Here is a 20,385-nt window from a genome sequence, read left to right on the forward strand (position 1 = left end):
CCACTTACTTAGGTGGATCAACTTTATTTGATGGATTGCCCTCAGTTTGCAAGGACAGAACAGTTCCTTGAGTAATTAAAATGTAAAGTTACTTATGATTATAAGAGTAAGAAAATTAGCCAATAAACCACATAATAGTACAAAGTTTTTAAAATCTGGAAACAAAACAAACTCATGAAGTTTTATTAGAGTGAGACTTCTAGTTTCAAAGGAAAGTATTTATTACAAGATTTACTAAACATTTAATTGTACTAATACATGCAAATACTAACTTCACAAAAAAACTATTATATAAATTGAGCTGAGCATCTACGTTAATATTAGCAGCACTCGTAATAGTCATAATATTTTAATAAAAATGAAGTGTTAATAGTTTATATAGAGAGAGTAAAAGTGTCAGTATCCACTCAAGTAAAATAATACACTTTATTTTTAAAAGCAGTCCAACACTCAACATTGTTATTATTCTAACTCTGATCAAAGACAGTATATATAACTGGAAAGATTATCTGTGAAAATTTTTCATGTGATCACATTTAAGACAATCCACCAAACCAAAAATGATATTCTTTTACCCAAGCATGAGGATAACCAAATCACATTTTCTAATACTACATTTAAATTAGCCCTATAATTTATCAATAAACCATTCTCTTTTCTTCTTGTTTTGTTTATTGTTACCTTACAGATAAAAAAGCTTCCTACTACAATTAATGCTTAGAGATACAGACTGGGAAGCCAGAAAAAATCTTAGTTCAAATTCCAGCTCTACTACCTACCAGCTGTGAGACCTTGGGCAAGTTTCTTAACCTTACTAACCTCATTTCTTCATCTATAAAATCAAGAAAATAGAAGTTGCAAAGATTGAGATAATTAAAGTGTTATGGGCTGAATTGTGGGCCCCCTCAAATTCATATGTTGAAGTCCTAAGCCCCAGTACCTCGGAATGTGACTGTATTTGGAGATAGGGTCTTTAAAGAGGCAATTAAGTTAAAATGAGGTCATTAGTGAGGCTCTAATCCAATATAACTGGTGTCCTTACAAAAAGGGGAAATTTGGACACAGACAGGTACAGAGGGAAGACATTGTGAAGACACGGGGAGAAGACAGCCATCTACAAATCAAGGAGAGAGGCCTCAGAAGAAACTAACTCTGCCAACACCTTGGTCTCAGTCTTCTAGCCTCCAGAATTGTGAGAAAATAAATTTCTGTTGTTTGAGCCACCTAATATGTGATGCTTTGTTATGGCAACCCTAGCAAATTAATGCAACATATAAAAAATTTAGAACAGTGGCTGGAACATGGTAGGTAATCAGTAACTTGATTATTACTATTATTATTTTCCTAGAGCTCTTCTAATATTCAATTCCAAAACCACACATATAATTCAGTCCTTATAATGTTCAATTTATGGCTAAGTAGCAAAAGAGAAAGACTTTGTTGGGACAGGCAGTCTGCCATGGGCTCTGAGCATCCCTGCATGCTCTTCCTGGGTATTGAACTCTCTTTTTCCAGGCCACTTCTCAGGGCTGTGTTTGCAGTGAGAAATCTTGAATGATGATGTAGTATCTCCCTCCAGACAAAGAACAGGCTTACTTCTGCTTACTATAAAAGTTGTGAATTGCCCAAGCTCAGTGTTCCTCTCCTGCAACAAAACCTACCTTGTGTGCAGGAATTCATCATGGACTCTTTATGTCACCCCTGTGGGACTTGGGAGCACAGGGGACCAATACAAACCAACATGAAGCTCTAGCTACTATAAAGTCCTTTGTCTCTGACCCAGGAGTCACATGTCTTCTGCTAGTATCCCACTAAATTTTAACAGGCTAACGTGTTAGCTTATAAACAGGGCAACATCTCAGACCCTGCACAGTTCTTGACAGTCTCGGCTGGCAGAGCCATGGTTTTCTGGAAAAGATGAAGGCCCCAATGGGATGGGTTAAGAGATATAACTGGGATCCAATAGTGAATACTTTCACTCAAGTAGTGGGAAAGGGGGAGAGGAATAGGGGCCCCCCACTGTCCTACCTGTTAATGAATGTTTGGAGGGTAAGCAGTGAGAAGTAAGATTAAATAAGCCACCCAAATGGTGTCTTGGTTCTTGCTCAGTCACCTCAGGGTGGGAGGAGGAAGGATGTTAACATGATAACAACACAGCATACTCCTGGGTCCTAGCTGAGAAGAAATTCGCCTGTGGCTGCTAAGTCAAGGGGTCCCCAAAGCTGAAAGAAATGCTGTCAGCAGTGAGGAAATAAAATTTTGAGTATACTGAAAATACAAGCTTGTTGAGCACAAGTTGGGCAGCCGATTAAAACCAAAAGTACAGTAGTCCCCCTTATCCATGGGGGATACAAGACCCCCAGTGGATGCCTGAAACCGTGGATAATACTAAGCCCTGTATATACTATGTTTTTTTCCTTTACGTACATACCTATGATAAAGTTTAACTTATAAATTAGGCACAGTAAGAGATTAACAATAACTAATAATAAAATAGAACAATTATAACAATATACTGTAATAAAAGTTACTGTAGGTCTTAGCAACCTCAGTATGATTTTTTTCTTTCCTCATTAAGTCGAGAATTTTGCACCTTTTCCTTTAAGGGAAGCACTTTATGGCTTCTCTGTGGCATGTCTGGATGGCCAGCATCACTGCCCTTGTGCTTTGCGGCCATTACTAAGTAAAATAAGGGTGACTTGAACACAAGCACTGCGATACCGTGACAGTCGATCTGATAGCTGAGATGGCTACTGAGTGACTAACTGGCAGGTAGCATACACAGTGTGGATCCGCTGGACAAATGGATGATTCACGTCCCAGGCTGGACAGAGTGAGAGTTCATCACGGTTCATCAGAACGTGTGCAATTTTTAAAACTTATGAATTGTTTATTTCTGGATTTTCCATGTAACACTTTTGAACCGCAGTTGACCATGGGTCACTGAAACTAGAGAGAGTGAAACCGTGGATAACAGGGACTACTGCAAACTCAAGGCTTTGCTTACGGGCATGGAGCCGTTCTCTCCCTCTACACTTCTTGATACCTCCTTCACCCTCTACCCTGACCTCAGCTGCTTGAAGGAAGAAGCCCAGTGTGCTGGGGGAACTATGAGGAAGAAAGTGACTCAAACTTTTACAGCTCCGTTAGATGCAGGCGCCCAAGTCACCATTTTACCCAGTCCCATAGGGGAAGTAGGTTTGGCTCAGGGTGGTCAAAAGTACCAAGGACTGCAGGACACTGAGGAGATTCCATGGTGTATGGAGAGCAAACAGAAAGATCCCTGGAGTCTGGGTGCTCTCCAGATCCTGGCAAGAGCATAGAGGAGAAGTTGGCACCAACACTGAAGTGAAAAGCCAAAACAGAAAAATAGAACCTCCTTGGCTGCCACCCTCACTCCCTGCTCCTTCCTGAGCTCCCAGCCAGGGAAACAGCAGAATCTCCTGCCAGCTGTTTAAAGGCCCCAATGGGCAAGTGTTAAACTTCTTGGTCCATATACCCAGAGAGGGGGAAAAGTGACTAAAGTCAACTAATAGGATTGGAGCAAATCTTGCAGTAAAGGAAAAAAATGACACTGTGGGTGGGACCCTGTGGACCAATTCAATGTACTATTGTTATGAAAATACAGAATTGGTATTGAGGTGTTATATGTTTATACTGTAAATGCTCATAAAGTGCTAGAGGAGATTCTCCCATTCAGGGCATTGTTGCATGTAGAGAAAACTTCCTGTCATCCACTCCCATGCCCTAACCCATTGGTGGGATGGGACTTGGTGTGAGTGCCTCTATGCTCTGATGCCCCAAATGTTCACTACATAGATGATGTTCTGGTGGTTGACAAGTTAGAAGCCTGTCTTAATAGCCCTGACTGTGGCCATTATCTACCTGAGTGTGGAGTTATCTAACCCTACCAGTAGGAGTGGCTGATAAACCCTGACAAAATTCAGAACACTGTTTGCCAAGTAAAGTTTCTTGAGACTGTCTAGACAGATTCATAGCACTCAATCCCTCAGGGAATCAAACAAATAGTCTCCTTGACACCCTACCACCAAAGAAGAGGCTCAACACCTTATTAAGACTCTTATTCAGTATTGGAGGCAGTACACAACGCCATCAATGGCAGCTTTGAGATGTGAACATGTGCAAACACAGGAACCAGGATATCCTCGTTTCAATCTGACTGATCATATGCTTCTTTTAATGTTTGAATGGCCTTGGAATTTGCCATGTACGGCAACTGAGGCTGCAACTACTGGGTGACACTATCTTTGTGACTTAATCAAATCTAAATAATGGTGATACAAATCAGGTTTAATGACAAATTCTGAAGTAGAGTGACTTCAGCCTGTTGGGGTTATGTGCTTGTATGCGGGGAAAATGGGCCATGGAAGATCTCTCCATTAGGGATGGGGATTGCTTTTCGGCCCATCTATTGCCTCCTGTAATTTTTGGCAATGACATCAAAGATCAGCAAGTCAGTCAAAGCTCCCTTGCGTGAGTGATAATGGAAAATAAATTGGTCTTAGACTACATTCTGGCTAATAAAAGACCTACTGGTACCCCCCTGGAATTTACAGTTGACTAAATTCAAGACCCTGGGGGACATGACTGAGGTCAATACTGCAGACTGGCTTCATCCTCCTGCTCAAGAGTCTGTTGATAGTAGCCTTAATTAATTGCTATATGAGACCAATTGCATGGATTTGGTATTGACTAAACAACCTGTTTGTCAGACTAATCAAAGTAGCCAATAGAGTGGCATGAAAATTCAAGTTTGGCCAAGAACATGTCAGGTTAAGGAGTGAACTCTTGGAAGAGGCTGTCCATCATGGGCTCTGAGTGACACTGCATACTTTCTGGGTATGCCATGAATGCAATGACCTGACCTACCTTTACCTAGTCCATGTCTCAGGCTTGTGTTTACACTGAGCAACCCTAAGGCATGAGGTAACGACTCCCCTTGGGCAAAGAACAGGATTGTTTCTGCTTACTATAAAAGCAGTGAATATCCCAAGCTCAGTGTTCCTCTCCAGTAACACAACCCACTGTGTGTGCAGGCTTCCATCATTGGCCCTTTGTGTTGCTTTTGTAGGACTTTGAGAAATGGGGAACTGACAAAAACCAACACAAAGCTCTGGCTACTGCTTTTGCTGTGAATAATAAAAGTTCTTTGTCTCTGACCCAAGTTCTCATGTATTCTATAGCATCCCATGTAACAGTAACAGGCTAACTTGTCGGCTTGTAAGTAGGGTGAAATCTTGGACCCTGCACAGTTATTGACAGATATCAATGATTTTCTTTCTGGTAATAGCTGACATTTTAGACACTATGACTTGGCCAGTAGAAAATTTATTATTAGCATGATATATTACAAAAGATTATTTTCCAAAGACTTAGCCCATAACACTACAAAAATAAAAAGCCCTCTGATACCTGTGAATTTATCTGTGTGTGTCCAAGTCCAGTAATAATTTCACTGTCTGTCTGAAGTACTAACAGTACTAAATCCAAAGCTCGGCGCCACGCCTCAATCTTTGGTGTAACAATGTCATAAACTCTTGCAATCTGTTCCAGTTTATTTGAAATGCCTGAATTGAAAATTCCACTATTTAGTTTACTATATTCATTCAAGATGTAAGATGAAGGAGAGCCAGAGTCTACGGCATTTCGTAGATGATGTTGAATGAACGTGCTGGCTTCAAATTCTGAGGAGTAACTGGCAGTGTTATATATGAGAGTTGAAAGGTATCTGTGCCATCCACTGGCCAGGCATTTAAGGACAGTCGGTCTGTATAGTGCCAGAGATGAGGCCAGCCAAGAGGAAGTATTACGAAGCCATCCTGAACACACTTGGTTCCTTTTATTCAGAGATTGCTCTGCGAGAATCTGAAGATGGCTAAGACACAAAAATTCAACTGCACCACCTCCAAGGAAGACCTTTTGCTCTTTTAGAGCATAATACAGACGATAGGCACAAGTCCAGAATCTATCTTCTTTGGCTTGCATGTGTGCAGTGACTGGGCTGGTGAGCACTACCGTTACCAAATTAATTCCTTCTGTGTTTAACATGATTGTCATTCTGTCAACCATATCTACAACATCCAAGGGAATGCTTCCCCAGAAGGTCACATGGACCCCATTACCCACACAGTTTTCATTCACTTGTGTAACATAGGCCACCTGTACGGCTCCTGAAGCCTCTGCAAAAGCCTGCATCACATTGCCATTCACCGACCCAATTACCAACCGCTTACTGTGTATGCATTTTTCAATTAAGTGGTCAGATACATTTCCTTGTGCCAGGACAAGGTTCACGTTGAACTTACTTAATACCTGCAATACATGAGTTATCCACAGTTCTTCTGAGCTGTCTTGTTGAACCTTCGTGTTTTCTAATACTGTTTTAATATTTGCAGACTTATTAAATCCCAGGTGGCGATAATTCTCTGTGAGGTCACCCTCAATAAGAACTACCCGGACAGGCTGATTCTGCAATTCCTTGATCAGAGTAGTACTAGATATTGATGTAACAGTGATATATCCTGGACAGACACAAGAAAACGCTTCAGGTAAACCTGGTAAGCAGTAAGTGAAGATTCTTGAAATGTCAAACATAAACGGCATCGTACGGTTTCCCTGTTGCATACTTGCATTCTGATATTGCAGTCGTATTGCATCGTCTACTAATTTCATGCTGCTGTGATCTCCATGACTCAAACCCATCTCCAACTCTACCAAATCATTACATCTGTAAGTTGTGGGAGTAGCTGCACCATGTTGTTCTAGAAATCCATCTGGTTTGCTTATCTGTTGATTGTTATCTGTCCTATTAAAATGCCTACTGTGGATTAGTATTGACTTTCTGCAGCAGGTGTCTGCAAGCAGACTGTTTTTCAGAGTTTGAGGGGTTTGTGATGTGTCTTTATCTACTTCAACCTTAGCCTGATGCCTAAAGAGTTTAGGTGATTTAACAGGTCTCCCAGAAAGATTGTAAATGGTCAATGACTGAGAGGCAACATCTTTGAGATTATGCTTTTTCTGTATCAAACCAGCATCTGAAGGGATTTGGTGAAAAGGGCCCAAACTGACACTAAATGTTTCAAATCCAGAAAATGTCTTTGTGTTGTCCATATGGTCAAATACATTGTAGACAGGGACTTGAAGGGAAACTACTTCTTCAATACAAGAGTCCAAGCCTTCTGACATTACAGACACTATTAATGAAATGGGGACACCCAAATGAAGACATTCTTCAGCAGCACTGCTCCATGCTCCAACAAGAAACAAAAGAGTATTGGTACCAGTTCTGTATGTGTTATTTTGTGCTTGAACTGCTTCACTGAGAAGCTGTCCCACTGCACTGGTTAAATCCAAACTTTCAAGAAGCCTTACTGTTGAACTGATTAATACACTTTCATGACGCTCTTCATCTATAATAAATTTAGATGATTTTACTGGGCCCAGGAAAGTTCTTCCTGTTTCTGCAAATGATGCAAGTTGTTGAAGTCCCATGTGCCTTCTTTCGTTCATGACCCTGCAAGCCATCACCATGAATCATCCTCTGCAAACAAAATAAAAACTTGGAACTTTATTCAGTGTAATTCGTGGGTATAGATGCTTATAAAAGAAAAATAAGAAATGGTCCCTGACTATGAGGAGTTTCTGGTATATACAGTTTCTATTAAATATGGTCAGTGCAATGATATAGTATTATAATGATATTAATGATAAAGGTATGGGTGTGTGGAGGAGAAACGCTTCATCCAACAGGGGAAGTGGATCATGCAGGCAATAGACAATGTTTCCAGAAGGCAATACCTGGGGTGAGTCATGAAGAATAATTTGAAAGAGTTAGCAAGTAGAAGGAAGTGGTAGTAAATGCACATATATGTGAAAAAACAGGGTGCATTGGGATAATACAAGTAGTTTAGTTTTTCTATTTGATGGGAATATAAAGAAAGTAGTGGGGAATAGTAGGAGATGAAGCTCTAGAAGAGGAAAGGGGTTGGATCTTGAAGGGCATTATGCACCATGTCAAACTTGATCTTATAATGGGAACTACTGAAGTGTTTTAAGTAAGGAAGATAAAGAAACAGCTTGATGTAGTGTTTGAAAGCATGTACTCTGAAGCTAGAAGTCCGGGTTTGAACTTGGCTATATTGCTTACTAGTTGCACAGCCTTCAGCAAGTTACTTAACTACTCTGCCCTGTTTCCACATCTGAAAAGTGAGCATAATAATAGACAATCTACTTCATAGGGTTATTATAAGGGGTACATGAGTATAGTGCTTAGAGCAGTGCCTGCATATAGTGCTTCATGAGTACTTGTTATAATAATAATAATAATAAACAATAAGAATAAATAATAAAAATAAAATAATATATTTTGGATATATTACTACTCCGATAACAGTGTAGAGAACTGATTGGATGAGTGCCAGTCTGGAGGCAGAGAGGCCAGTTAAGAATCTTCTATAGTTATCCAGATGAGAAATGTGGAAGACGGATGCAGGTAAGAGGATGGATTTGGCTATTGATTAGAATATAAAGGGAAAAAAATGTCCTATTTAAAGGGAAGTTCAAGAGCAACTGGACTTTTTCCACATAATATTTCGGAATTCACATCTAAAACTAATAGGAAGAAGTTACATGAGAAAGACTTCAGCCCAATAAAAAGAACTTTTTAACAAAGTATCCCCTAATTAAAAAGCTGTCTATAATAAAATGATCTGTCTTGCGAGATAAGAGCTCTCAGTTGAGGTACTAGAGCTAAAACTGCAGATAATATAAACTTCTCTTCCAACTCTAAGACTTCATAATTCTTCAAGTAATATTTATCACAATATTTTAAATCCAAAATATAAAAAAGCAAACAACTCTTAGAGTTTTGGTTTTCTTCTAATACCGGCCACAGCACTGTAAATTCGTTTCTATAATGCCCACAGTTCGAGAGATACCTTAAGATCAGCAGGGGGCCACAACACAACTATTCCTCAAGAGTAGCTTCCTACAGGTTTTTAAGGACTAAGAAGAACAGGTAGTGCAGCCCAGGAAAATATATAATGGATTGTTTGAACTCAGTTTCAAATCTTCTTTTATTAAATTTTCAATTCTGTAAAATAAAAATAAAACTCTGACACACTCAGGCATATCTCTAGACAGCATCAAAATATACGCTAGGACTCCAACTTCAATAATCCTGAGACTCATCATGTCTTACAACTATCTGATTTTGCCATGTTTTTGCTGTCCTTCACCACTCACCCCCATATTATCAATTCTCTGCATACCCAGTTTAAATTCCCATTTGTCAGTTATTACAATCACTCCCTTGCACATACACCCTTGAAACCTTGTTCCTCTTTTGGTTCATCTTACCTGGCAAATCCACTAATCTTGATGAAATCCAACTCTGTCTACTCCATGCTTACCCTGGGGCAGCTGAAAATAAACAGAAAAACACAAACAACCATGCTGATTGGCGTCATTTTAAGTTCAAGATCCCAAACCACAAGTGGCCCTTAATACAGCCTGGCAAGCTATTTCCCTAGTCCATTTATCTTTTTTTTTCTCTTTTTACAGTTATTGCTTTCTGGGTTCTATTTACAAAAGTTTTGCCTACCCCTGAATACAAAAGATATTCTTCTATATTTCTTCTAAAGCTTTATGGTTTCAGTCTTTTTTTTTTTTTAAATTGAGATGAAATTCACATAACATAAATGTAACCATTTTAAAGTGATTCTTAGTACCATTCAGTGGTACTTAGTACATTCACAGTGTTGTACAACCACTATCTTTATCTAGTTACAAAACATTTCCATCACTCCAAAAGAAAACCCTGTAGCCATTAAGCGGTCTCTCCCTATTCTCCTCTCCCCCAGCCCCTGGCAACACCAATCTGCTTTCTGTCTCTATGGATATACCTATTCTGGATACTTCATGTAAATGGAATCATACAATATGTGCCCTTTGGGTCTGGCTTCTTTCACTTGGCATAACGTTTTTGAGGTTCATCCACATCGTATCATGTGTCAGTACTTCATTCCTTTTTATGGCTAACATTCTATTATACGTAGGTATCACTTCGTTTATCTATTCATCTGTCGATGGACATTTGGGTTGTTTCTAGCTTTTGACTACTGCGAATAGTACTACTATGAACATTTGTGTACAAGTGTTTGAGTACCTGCCTTCAATTCTTTTGCGTACACAGCTAGGGGTGGTCATACAGTAATTCTATGTTTAACTTTCTGAGGAACTGTTTTCTATAGTAACTGAACCATTTTATTTTCCCATCACCAATACACGAGGGTTTCAGTTGCTCCACCTCTTGCTGTGTTAGTTTCCTAGGGCTGCTGTACCAAATTGCCACAAACTGGGTGGCTTAAAACAATACATATTTATTCTCTCATAATTCTGGAATCCAGAAATCTGAAATCAAGGTATTTGCAGGGCCATGCTCCTTCTGAAGGCTCTAGGGAAGAATCCATCCTTGTTTCTTCCAGCTTATAGTTGCTCCCAGAGTCCTTGGCTTTTGGGAGCCTAACTCCAATCTCTGCTTCTCCTTTACATGGCCTTCTTAAAAGGACACCAGTCATTGGATTTAGGGCCCACCCTAATCCAGTATGACCTCATCTTAACCAATTACATCTACAAAGACTCTATTTCCAAATAAAATCACATTCTGAGATTCTGGGTAGGCATGAGTTTGGGGGGGACAGTATTCAATCCAGTACACTCACCAACACTTATCTTCTGTTTTTTGGTTTGCTTTTTTAATAATAGATACCCTAGTGGATGTGAAGTGATATTTCATTGTGGTTTTGATTTGCATTTCTTTAATGACTAATGATGTTGAGCATCTTTTCATGTGCTTGTTGGCCATTTGCATATCTTCTTTGGCGAAATATCCATTCAAATCTTTTGCCTATTTTAAAATTGGGTTTTTTTTTTTGTTGAATTGTAAGTGTTCTTTATATATTATGGATACTAGAACCGTAGCAAAACATGATTTGAAAATATTTTCTCTCGTTCTGTAGGTTGTATGTCCATTATTTTTGATAATGTACTTTGATGTATAAAAGTTTTTAATTTTAATGAAGTCTCATTTGTCTAGTTTTTCTTTTGTTGCTCATGCTTTTGGTGTCATATTTAAGAATCCACTGTCAAATCCAAAGTCATGAAGATTTAACCCAATGTTTTCTTTAAAGAGTTTTATAATTTTATATCTTATATTAAGTTCATTGATACATTTTGAGTTGATTTTTGTATATGGTGTGAGGTAGGGGTCCAATTTCATTCTTTTGCATATGGATATAAAATTGTCCCAGCACCACCCATTAAAGAGACTGCTCTTTTCCCCATTGAGTGGTCTTGACACCTTTGTCAAAAATCAATCAGAAATAGATGTATCAGTTTATTTCTGGACTCTCAATTCATTTCATTGGTCTATATGTCCATCCTTAAGCCAGGACCACACTGTTTTGATCACTGTAGCTTTGCAGTAAGTTTTGAAGTCAGGAAGTGTGAGTCCTCCAATTTTGGTTTGGCTTTTACATTTAGGTTTATAATTCATCTTAAATTGATTTTTGTAAATGGTGTGAGATAGGAGTTGTTTTTTCCCTCATGGATATCCAGTTGCTCCAGAATAATTTATTGAAAAGACAAGTTTGAAAAGACAAGACTGGCTTTTTGCTTTTGTTTTTCATTTCTTTCTTTCTTTCTTTTTTTTTGTGAGGAAGATCAGCCCTGAGCTAACATCTGTGCTAATCCTCCTCTTTTTGCTGAGGAAGACCGGCTCTGAGCTAACATCCATTGCCAATCCTCCTCCTTTTTTTTTTTTTCCCCAAAGCCCCCAGTAGATAGTTGTACGTCATAGCTGCACATCCTTCTAGTTGCTGTATGTGGGACACGGCCTCAGCATGGCCTGAGAAGCGGTGCGTCGGTGCACGCCCGGGATCCGAACCCGGGCCGCCAGTTGCGGAGCACGCGCACTTAACCGCTAAGCCACAGGGCCAGCCCAGAAAGCTTTAACTTTCTAAGTGTGTAACAGAAGAGCATAGTCAGACTACTTCACTGGGATTTTGACATCAGAGGAAACTTTCTTTTCCTAAGATCATGTCTACTCTCATCTAAAGTACTAAGTTTAGAATACTTAGACATGCAATGCTTTTCAGGAGTTGCATTTTTAAAAAATTAATATTTTCTGACAAGTATGATTAGCTTTTTTCGTCATCAAAACCAAGAGCTTGCCTATCTTCAGTCTATTCTCAAGATAGCAATCTAATCATATCACTCTACTGCCTAAAAACCCCCAACTTGGAAAATAAAGTCTTTACTCCTTTGTCTGACACAGGAGTCCTTTTTAAAAACTAACTCAGATCCTTTCACTCTTCCACCTAAAATCTTGCAATGTCTTCCCATTTCACTCAGAGGGAAAGTCAAAGTCCTTACAGTAACCTAATAACCTGGTCGCCTGTCTATTGCCCCTCTTTGTCTCCTACTACTATATCCTTCTACCACTCTGCTTTGGCCTCCTTTCTGTTCCTGGAGCATGCAAGCTATGCTCCCTACCTTAGTGTTGCTGTTCTAGTTGGTCCCTCTTTCTGGGATGCTCTTCACCAAGAAATCTATTGCCTCACCACCGTTAAATATTTACTCAAATTTCCCCCTTTTCAACGAGGCCTATCCTGAGCACCCTGTTTAACACTACAAACTTCTCTTTTCCCTCTACATTCCAGATTCCCTTTATCTGTTCTACGTTCTGTTTTTCCATAACACTTATCACCTTATAAAATAGTACATAGTTTACTTATTCATTATTTATTGATTATCTCCCTCTGTTGTAATGTAATTCCCAAGAGGGCAATTTTAGTCACTGAGATATTCCACATACCAAGGATATAGTCTGACACACTGCAGGCACTCAGTAAATATTTGATAGTGAATGAATGAATGGTTTTCACTATATTTGTTATCTTAGATTTAAGTACAAAACTGAAACAAAATCAAACACATGCCACCGTCAGTGTTCCTCCACCACAAATTTAAGGTTCAACCACCCTTAGAGTTGATATGATTCCTTTTCAGAACTGCCTTAGTTGAGGCCATTTAGTTACTTCTGAAATGGTTCTTTCTTCACTTGGTTGTCAGAATTATCTTTGTAAAGCACAAACCTAATCAGATCACTCCACTGTCTAAAAACATCTGTTCATCTTAGAAAATAAAGTCTTTACTCCTTAGCTTGACATAAGCGTCCCATAATCTGACCTCAATCCAACTTATAAGACTCATCTTCCACCTTTATAAACCTCATGATTGTGCCACACTAGAACATACATTTACTTTCATTTTTGCACACACTAAACTCTGATTGAAATATCCTACCATTTCCTCACCTTGACAAATGCTACATATCTTTCATGGCCAAAGGCAAATGCCACATTTTTGATACAGCCCTCTCTACAGCCCCAGGGAGGGGTAGCGCCTCTTTCCTGTGCTCCCAAAGCACTTTCTACACATCTACTAAAGCACTTAGCACTCTGAATTTAAAACCCCGTATTTATGTCTGTGCCTATCTCCCCCACTAATGTGGGGGTTCCTTGCTTTTATTCATCTTTATATTCTACACTCAGTTCCTTTCACCTAATAGTTGGCATAGTACATGACATGTAGAAAGTATTAAACAAATTTGGGAGATTTAAGAGTGCTAATGTGTTTAATATTTTCCTAGATTATTATTATTAATGTTCTATAGTACAATTAGATTAGTAACAGCTATTTTTTAAGACTGAGTACTTCCTACCTAAGACCTAGAAATTGCAATCTGAGCCTATAATTAAAAAATCACTTTTTACTAGAATTTAATATCCCAAATATAAGAGCCTAAATCATAGAGTGATGTAAAAGCAGATTAACATACTACTCAGCGTTTTTTTTTTTTTTGGTGAGGAAGATCTGCCCTGAGCTAACATCTGCGCCCTTCTTCCTCTATTTCGTATGTGGGATGCCGCCACAGCATGGCTTGATGAACAGCACATAAGTCCATGCCCAGGATTCGCGCCTGTGAACCCTGAGCTGCCAAGGTGGAGAACACGAACTTAACCACTACGCCACTGGGCTGGCTCCCCTACTCAGCCTTTTAATTGTCATGAGATCAAACTTGGTCCAGGAGAGTCTAGAAATTAGAATTTGGTTCTATATATTGGCACTTATTCATTTCTGGGTCTCAGAAATCCCTTTAATATTAGTAGTATAAAGTGTATGTCCTTGACACTATCAAGAGCAACTTTTCCAATGAGATTAATGGTCTGAAAAATCAATATATTATAATTGAGTGAACATTTTACTTAATTCACAAAATATCTTGAATTTGCATAACATTGGGGTAACTTTATACAGTAAAATCACTTTTTTTTTTTTTTTGTGAGGAAGATCAGCCCTGAGCTAACATCTATGGCCAATCCTCCTCCTTTTTTTTCCCCCTTTTTCTCCCCAAAGCCCCAATAGATAGTTGTATGTCATAGTTGCACATCCTTCTAGTTGCTGTATGTGTGACGCCGCCTCAGCATGGCCGGACAAGTGGTGCGTCTGTGCCAGTCTGGGATGTGAACCTGGGCCGCCAGTAGTGGAGCGCCGGCTAAGCCACAGGGGCGGCCCAAAAAAGCACATCTAATATTAGAATAACATTACCTATTTTCCAGAATCTTAATGAGTTTTTTTTTAAATCAATGACTCCAATGCTTGAGTGTCTGCCTGGGATATAATGTGAACAAGACAGCATGATGGTTTCAGAAAATGTGTCATGTTCCTACTTACTACAGGATGAAAAGTGACTTGGGAGACTGCTTCAAGAATGTACTCTGCACATTTTTCTTGCTGTATCTTCAGTGAGATAAGTAGGACAAAGGAAAAAGACTAGGTGAAAGTTATGTTCTTCCTGAATCCACTGCTGGAGAATCCAGTCTGATTTTTTAAAAAATCAAGTATTGACCCTAGAGAAGGCAATGCAGGAGTCATAAAAAGAGTCCTGATGTGTAACTTTTAAAAGACTATCACCTCTTCACTCCTACTAGGAAGTCAGAGATCTGCCTCAGTCCTTCTCCCCCACCCTTTGGCTGGTCCATGACCAGATTCAGGACTGGGCAGAGCCAGCCAGTCTGGCCCTCTGGACAAGAATTTGCCTTGGTTTACAGCGGTTATAAGGGCGCCTAAATCTGGGCCGTTACTGAGTCAGCTGGATTATCAGGCTACCTGTGTCCGACGCAAGAGTGCGGATCTACGCTGGATATGGTTGAAATCTTGGGATTCAGCCAATGGAATGGCTGCGGGTGAGAGTGGGGAGTGGGGGTAGATGTCTGAGAGTGATTAGGGGTGGGACCAAAGCCCAAACCGCAAATAAACACAACACAGGTGAAAACTCTTTCCTATTTTTTCCAGTGGGCTTCAAGGGCATCCCAAGACCCATCCTGCCCCCATACCGACCTCCTTCAAACTACATCGCTGCACCACGCCTCTCCTACGAAGAACTGTCGTCGCCTACCCTGCCAGAATGCCTGCGAACCAGGGAGGAGGGAAGCGGCTAAAGGTCAAGCCCCAGGCACTGTGGAGGCTGAAGGAAAGAGCAGTGCTCTCCGCTCAAAGCTGGACCAGTTCCCCCAGGCCCACCAGGCCCTAGATTCTCATCCCTTCCCCGGCCCTAACAGGTCAGAAAAAGCAAACAAGGGCTCCCCACGTCTTCACCAAAGAGCAGCCGGTGGAAGCACCTCGCTACTAACCTCGCTCTTTTCGCCACCCCCACGGGAGACTCCAGTCCCGGGCTTCCCACCGCCAGACGAGAATCTGACTGGCAGAAAAAAGCCAGGGCCGTCCCGCTCCTCGCACGCAGTTTGCGCATGTGTGAAGCGGGGTGGGGAACACCGGGCCGGGCTGGCGGGCCTGGTCGCTAAGAAACCAGACGGAGAGTTGCGTTTAACTGTAGGCTGAGACAAGCACAGCGTTAGACTATTGGTAGAGAGAAGAGAGGGGGGCTGGCTTAAAGGGCCTTCGCTTCTGCCCATTGGGTGGAATGACTGTCAATCAGTAGGGCAAGCTTGGGTGGGCGGAGCTGCATGAGAGGTCCGCTAGAGCGTCCTTAGCAACCCGGTCGAGGCTGCTGTTGGGCGGCGCTGCCCCGGGGTGAGGCTGGGTGCTCAGGGCTGCGGGCACCGGTTGGGAACACGGTGAGTGCGAAGCTGTAACCTTTTACTGGGGCTGAAGTTTCCTCCCCGGAGCAAGGAAGGAATTTTGTTTACTTTATGATGTGTATTATTCGCCTGTTTTTCATGATCCTGGAGTGTCATTAGTAACGCCTCCTCTCGTAGCCAAATAGAAGAGCCTTGGGAAGAGCAGTTCTCCATTTTTTCCCTCATCAACCCCATCAACCGCTAATACCAACAGTCTACGATGGATTTCGTGTTGGAAACAGAAACCACTCTTTAATAATTTTATTTATTTATTTTTTCCCCCAAAGCCCCAGTAGATAGTTGTATGTCATAGCTGCATATCCTTCTAGTTGCTGTATGTGGGACGTGGCCTCAGCATGGCTGGAGAAGCAGTGCCTGGGTGCGCCCGGGATCCGAACCCTGGGCCGCCAGTAGTGGAGCGCGGACTTAACTGCCAAGCCACGGGGCGGACCCAGAAACCACTCTTTAACCAGAAAGGAATTAAGTACTGAGAATAAGATGCTTAAAAACTGTTGCACGGCCTGGGCCTGTGGGAAAGGTATCCTGAGCTCTGAAAAACTGGCCAGGGAAGCTGCAAACTCGGCCACTGCTGGGGAAGTGGGGAATCTGAAGGCTACCATGGGAACTGTTGAGTCAAAGACAGCACCAGGGCGTCTACAGCCCAGGGATCAAGCACCTGCCGCCGCCACAACCAGCTCTTAACACACCAGAAGCTGGCGACTAGTACACCGGAACCCGGAGTCCATTTGCTGCCTCTGCCACCACTACTTAACACAAAGCTGGAGACAAGAAACTGAAATGACCCTGCAGAAGAAGCCCAACAGTAACTCCGTGACCTTGCTTGCCAGCGGGAAATGGCAGATAGCAGTAAGATGACCTCCATCTTCCAAATATTAGGTGGATACTGATAAATGGCCCAACATTTATTCTTATCCAGATCCCTGGAGTAGTTTTTCACCTGGAAAATGTCGTTTTTTGTTTGTCAGCCTCTGCAATATAGAAAAGTATGCTAGAATAAGGTGAAAAGGATATGTTCCAGTCAAGCATATGCCACAAAATAAACAAATTTTATTGTGAGACATATAGGCATATATGAAAGTAAATATTCCTTAAACGACTACTTTTCAGATGTACTAAGTAAGGCTAATTGTATTCTGACATAACACTGTCTACTGTTCCAGCATGCTGCCTTTGCCTCTTCTCCCCTCAAAAGGCACCAATTTTAAGGAAGAACCTAACTGGTAAAGAAGAACCAGGCTTTCCATCAAGATATTAATAACTAAAAGCACAAATGTTAACAAAGGGAAAAGGGGGAAATTGTTGAGGTTCCTTATATAGTAGGGAACCGGATACTTGAATATGTTTATTTATTAGATTTAATTAGTTCATTATCAAAGATTCTGGTTCTGGTAACTTTTCCAGTTATATAATTTATCTTTCACCCACATGTGTATTTCTTACAGGCTTCCAACTATCACACAAGTTCAGACCAATGGAAGAAAAGAGCAGCAAAAATTGAATTGACTGAAACCCAAAAGCAAGAAATTAAAGAGGCCTTTGATTTATTTCATATTGATGGGTCTGCAACCATAGATGTGAAAGAATTGAAGGTTCTGAAATTACTTCTAATTTTAAAACATTTAACAACTATCATTTGTGGCAATCCTTAAATCTTTCTTTAACAGTAATCTTCTGAGAGGTTGATGTAAAGTCTCTTCAGTGCGTACACCTACACCTTCAGTGTATTCACTTGCCCCGCACTAACAAAACAATATCTTGTTAAGCATTTTATTCTCGTTTTATAAATGAGTAGGCCAAAGTCCAGGGTGTGACAGTGACATATCCTATGGCGCAGTAGTATTGGAACCTAGGCCGGTTCACCTGACTCTCTATGTTTATGCCTAGTCCACAGTAAAAAAGAGAGAATCTAGTAATTAATAGGTAACAAAAGCTAGGAATGAGATTGTGGCATATTATAATTTATTTGCTTCCTATTTCAGATTGCAATGCAGGCCTTAGGATTTGAACCAAAGAAAGAAGAAATTTAAAAAATGGTTGCTGAAATCGACACAGAAGGAATTGGCACCATTAGTTCTGAAGATTTTTTTGCCATAATGAGTGTAAAAATGGTATAGTAGTGATTTTGTTTTCCAAAGAAATACAAGTAATAGTCTTCTCCATTTTTTGGCTGGAGCAATCAGAGGTGTCGTAGAGGAAGACTTGGAACTAGGTCTTTAAAGATGGTTGGGATTTAGCTAGATAGGAATAGCAAGATTAAAGATGTTTTCAGGGTAGTAATGAAGACTGTCCAGGGTGCAGAAGAGGTTTTTTGTTAGGAAATAATAAGGATATGTGGCTGGATAGAGAGAATGGGGCCAGCATTTTGAAGCCTTGAATTCAGCAAACATTTATTGTCTATTTTTGCCAGGTACTATTCTAGGGAGCATTGAATGAGACAACCTCCTTGTTCTCTTGGAGCTTACATTTTTGGAAATGGATCTCAATTACTGAGGTTAATAAGAGATACATTCTCTTTACCACCCTGTGCCTCTTCCGTTTAATAAACCCTGAGTTTAAAGACCTGGAGGGCAGATGCGAGTGCATTGAAATAATTGTTAAAAGTCAGAGCAGTAAAGTCAGAGCTCAGCTATGCTGTACGTTGCTGCTCTAGACCTCAAGGACCTATAAGTCCATCTTGATAGAATAAATAAATGAAAGACTAATGACATTTAGTTGTTTCTGTTTTTAAAGAGTGAAAAAGAAGAAATACTGAAGACTTTCAAATTATTTGATGATGATGATACTGGAAGCAGAACACTAAGCAACATCAAGAGGGTCGCTAAAGGAACTAGGGGAAAATTTAATGGATGATGAGCTTCAGGTAAATTTTATTTTTTATAATTATAATTTACATATATAACATATACAAAACATATACAATTATAATTTATATATATTATAATTTATAGTTATATTCTTACTTTAGTTGTACTCATACATTTAAAATAAAATTTGGTTTAGAGTAGTATTTGAATATTCATTTATATCATTATTCATTTTTAATAGATTTCACATATCATATTTACATTTTGTTTTACAGGAAATGCTTGATGAAGCTGATTGTGATGAGGATGGAGAAATAAATGAGGAAGAATTTTTGAGAATGATGAAAAAGACCACTCTTTATCAATATTCTTTTTTTCTTCCTTCTGTACAGTTGTTAACAAATTGTATTTGTTATGCAGTTCCATAATATCTGAATGTATTCATTTTCAATTTTTAGTTTATATACACAAATGTGTTTCTTGATGTCTAATCCACGTGAGTAGTTACATGTTTCTACCAATGTGTTGTTAAATCTATAACATCAAGAAACAAAGAAAATGTAATGACTTTCTTGAACCATGAATCCAAGAAGAGTATTAATTCCAACTGCTATTTTTAGAGTCTCAGGGTCAAAAGACTTAAAATTTTTTTAAGTTTAATGAAACTGGCCCCACATCCAAATGAATTTGGCAAACAAGCCATTACCTTCCCTATTATTTTCCTTTTGTGCAACTCTTTAAAAACTGATGAGCATTTGCTTTTTAGTCAGTTATTCGGATATGTAAAGTATTAAATAAAATTGACAACTACACTGTTAATTTTCTTTTTATAAAGAAATTCAAAGCACTTATATCACCGAGATTTCCTTATAAGTTTGACCCTGTAAGTTAGGATTTATTTAATACCTCTGCCCTAGGACAGGTGCTAGGGATTTTACGTATGTTATCTCAGTTAATATATTACAACTTGGAACCTGGTGGTATTAGTTCCATCTTACTACATGTGAGAAAACTAAAGTTCGGATAACTTAAATTTAAAAATTGTTGAATTGCCCATAGATGATAAATAAAACATGGATTCTAAATCTTGTATCCTTATTCTTCATTATGCTGCTTCCCTATGGATAAAAACTCTCAGGATAATTAAGTGCATATTTTCTAACTCATTTAATTCTATGACTGTCTTGTAATTTAGCTTTGTTTTCTATGAAAGAGCCGAACTGTTGGGCTAGGCAGTCTCCTGCATGCAGTCTCTTGATTCCCACTGGGCCATATAAGAGAAAGCGAGAGTCCTTACAGCTTATGCTGGACTTGTCACCTTGTCTGCGAAGATCTTT

The 20,385-nt window shown here is 39.8% G+C and overlaps 1 protein-coding gene and 1 pseudogene across 1 annotated transcript; one reads left to right on the forward strand and one right to left on the reverse strand.

Moving 5' to 3' along the window:
- Positions 1-318: 318 nt before the first annotated feature.
- On the reverse strand, positions 319-15,847 carry BBS12 (Bardet-Biedl syndrome 12). The gene is made up of 3 exons (XM_014784541.2): positions 15,777-15,847; positions 9,379-9,441; positions 319-7,561 (listed from the first exon to the last, which is right to left on the reverse strand). The coding sequence occupies exon 3, from the start codon at positions 7,549-7,551 to the stop codon at positions 5,407-5,409; it is 2,145 nt and encodes a 714-aa protein (XP_014640027.2). The 5' UTR covers positions 7,552-7,561; positions 9,379-9,441; positions 15,777-15,847; the 3' UTR covers positions 319-5,406.
- On the forward strand, positions 8,507-19,476 carry LOC101389788 (uncharacterized; annotated as a pseudogene).
- Positions 19,477-20,385: the final 909 nt, after the last annotated feature.

This window comes from Ceratotherium simum, chromosome 12 (genome assembly GCF_057802395.1).
Source record: "Ceratotherium simum simum isolate JZ-2026a chromosome 12, ASM5780239v1, whole genome shotgun sequence".
Lineage (NCBI taxonomy): Eukaryota > Metazoa > Chordata > Mammalia > Perissodactyla > Rhinocerotidae > Ceratotherium > Ceratotherium simum.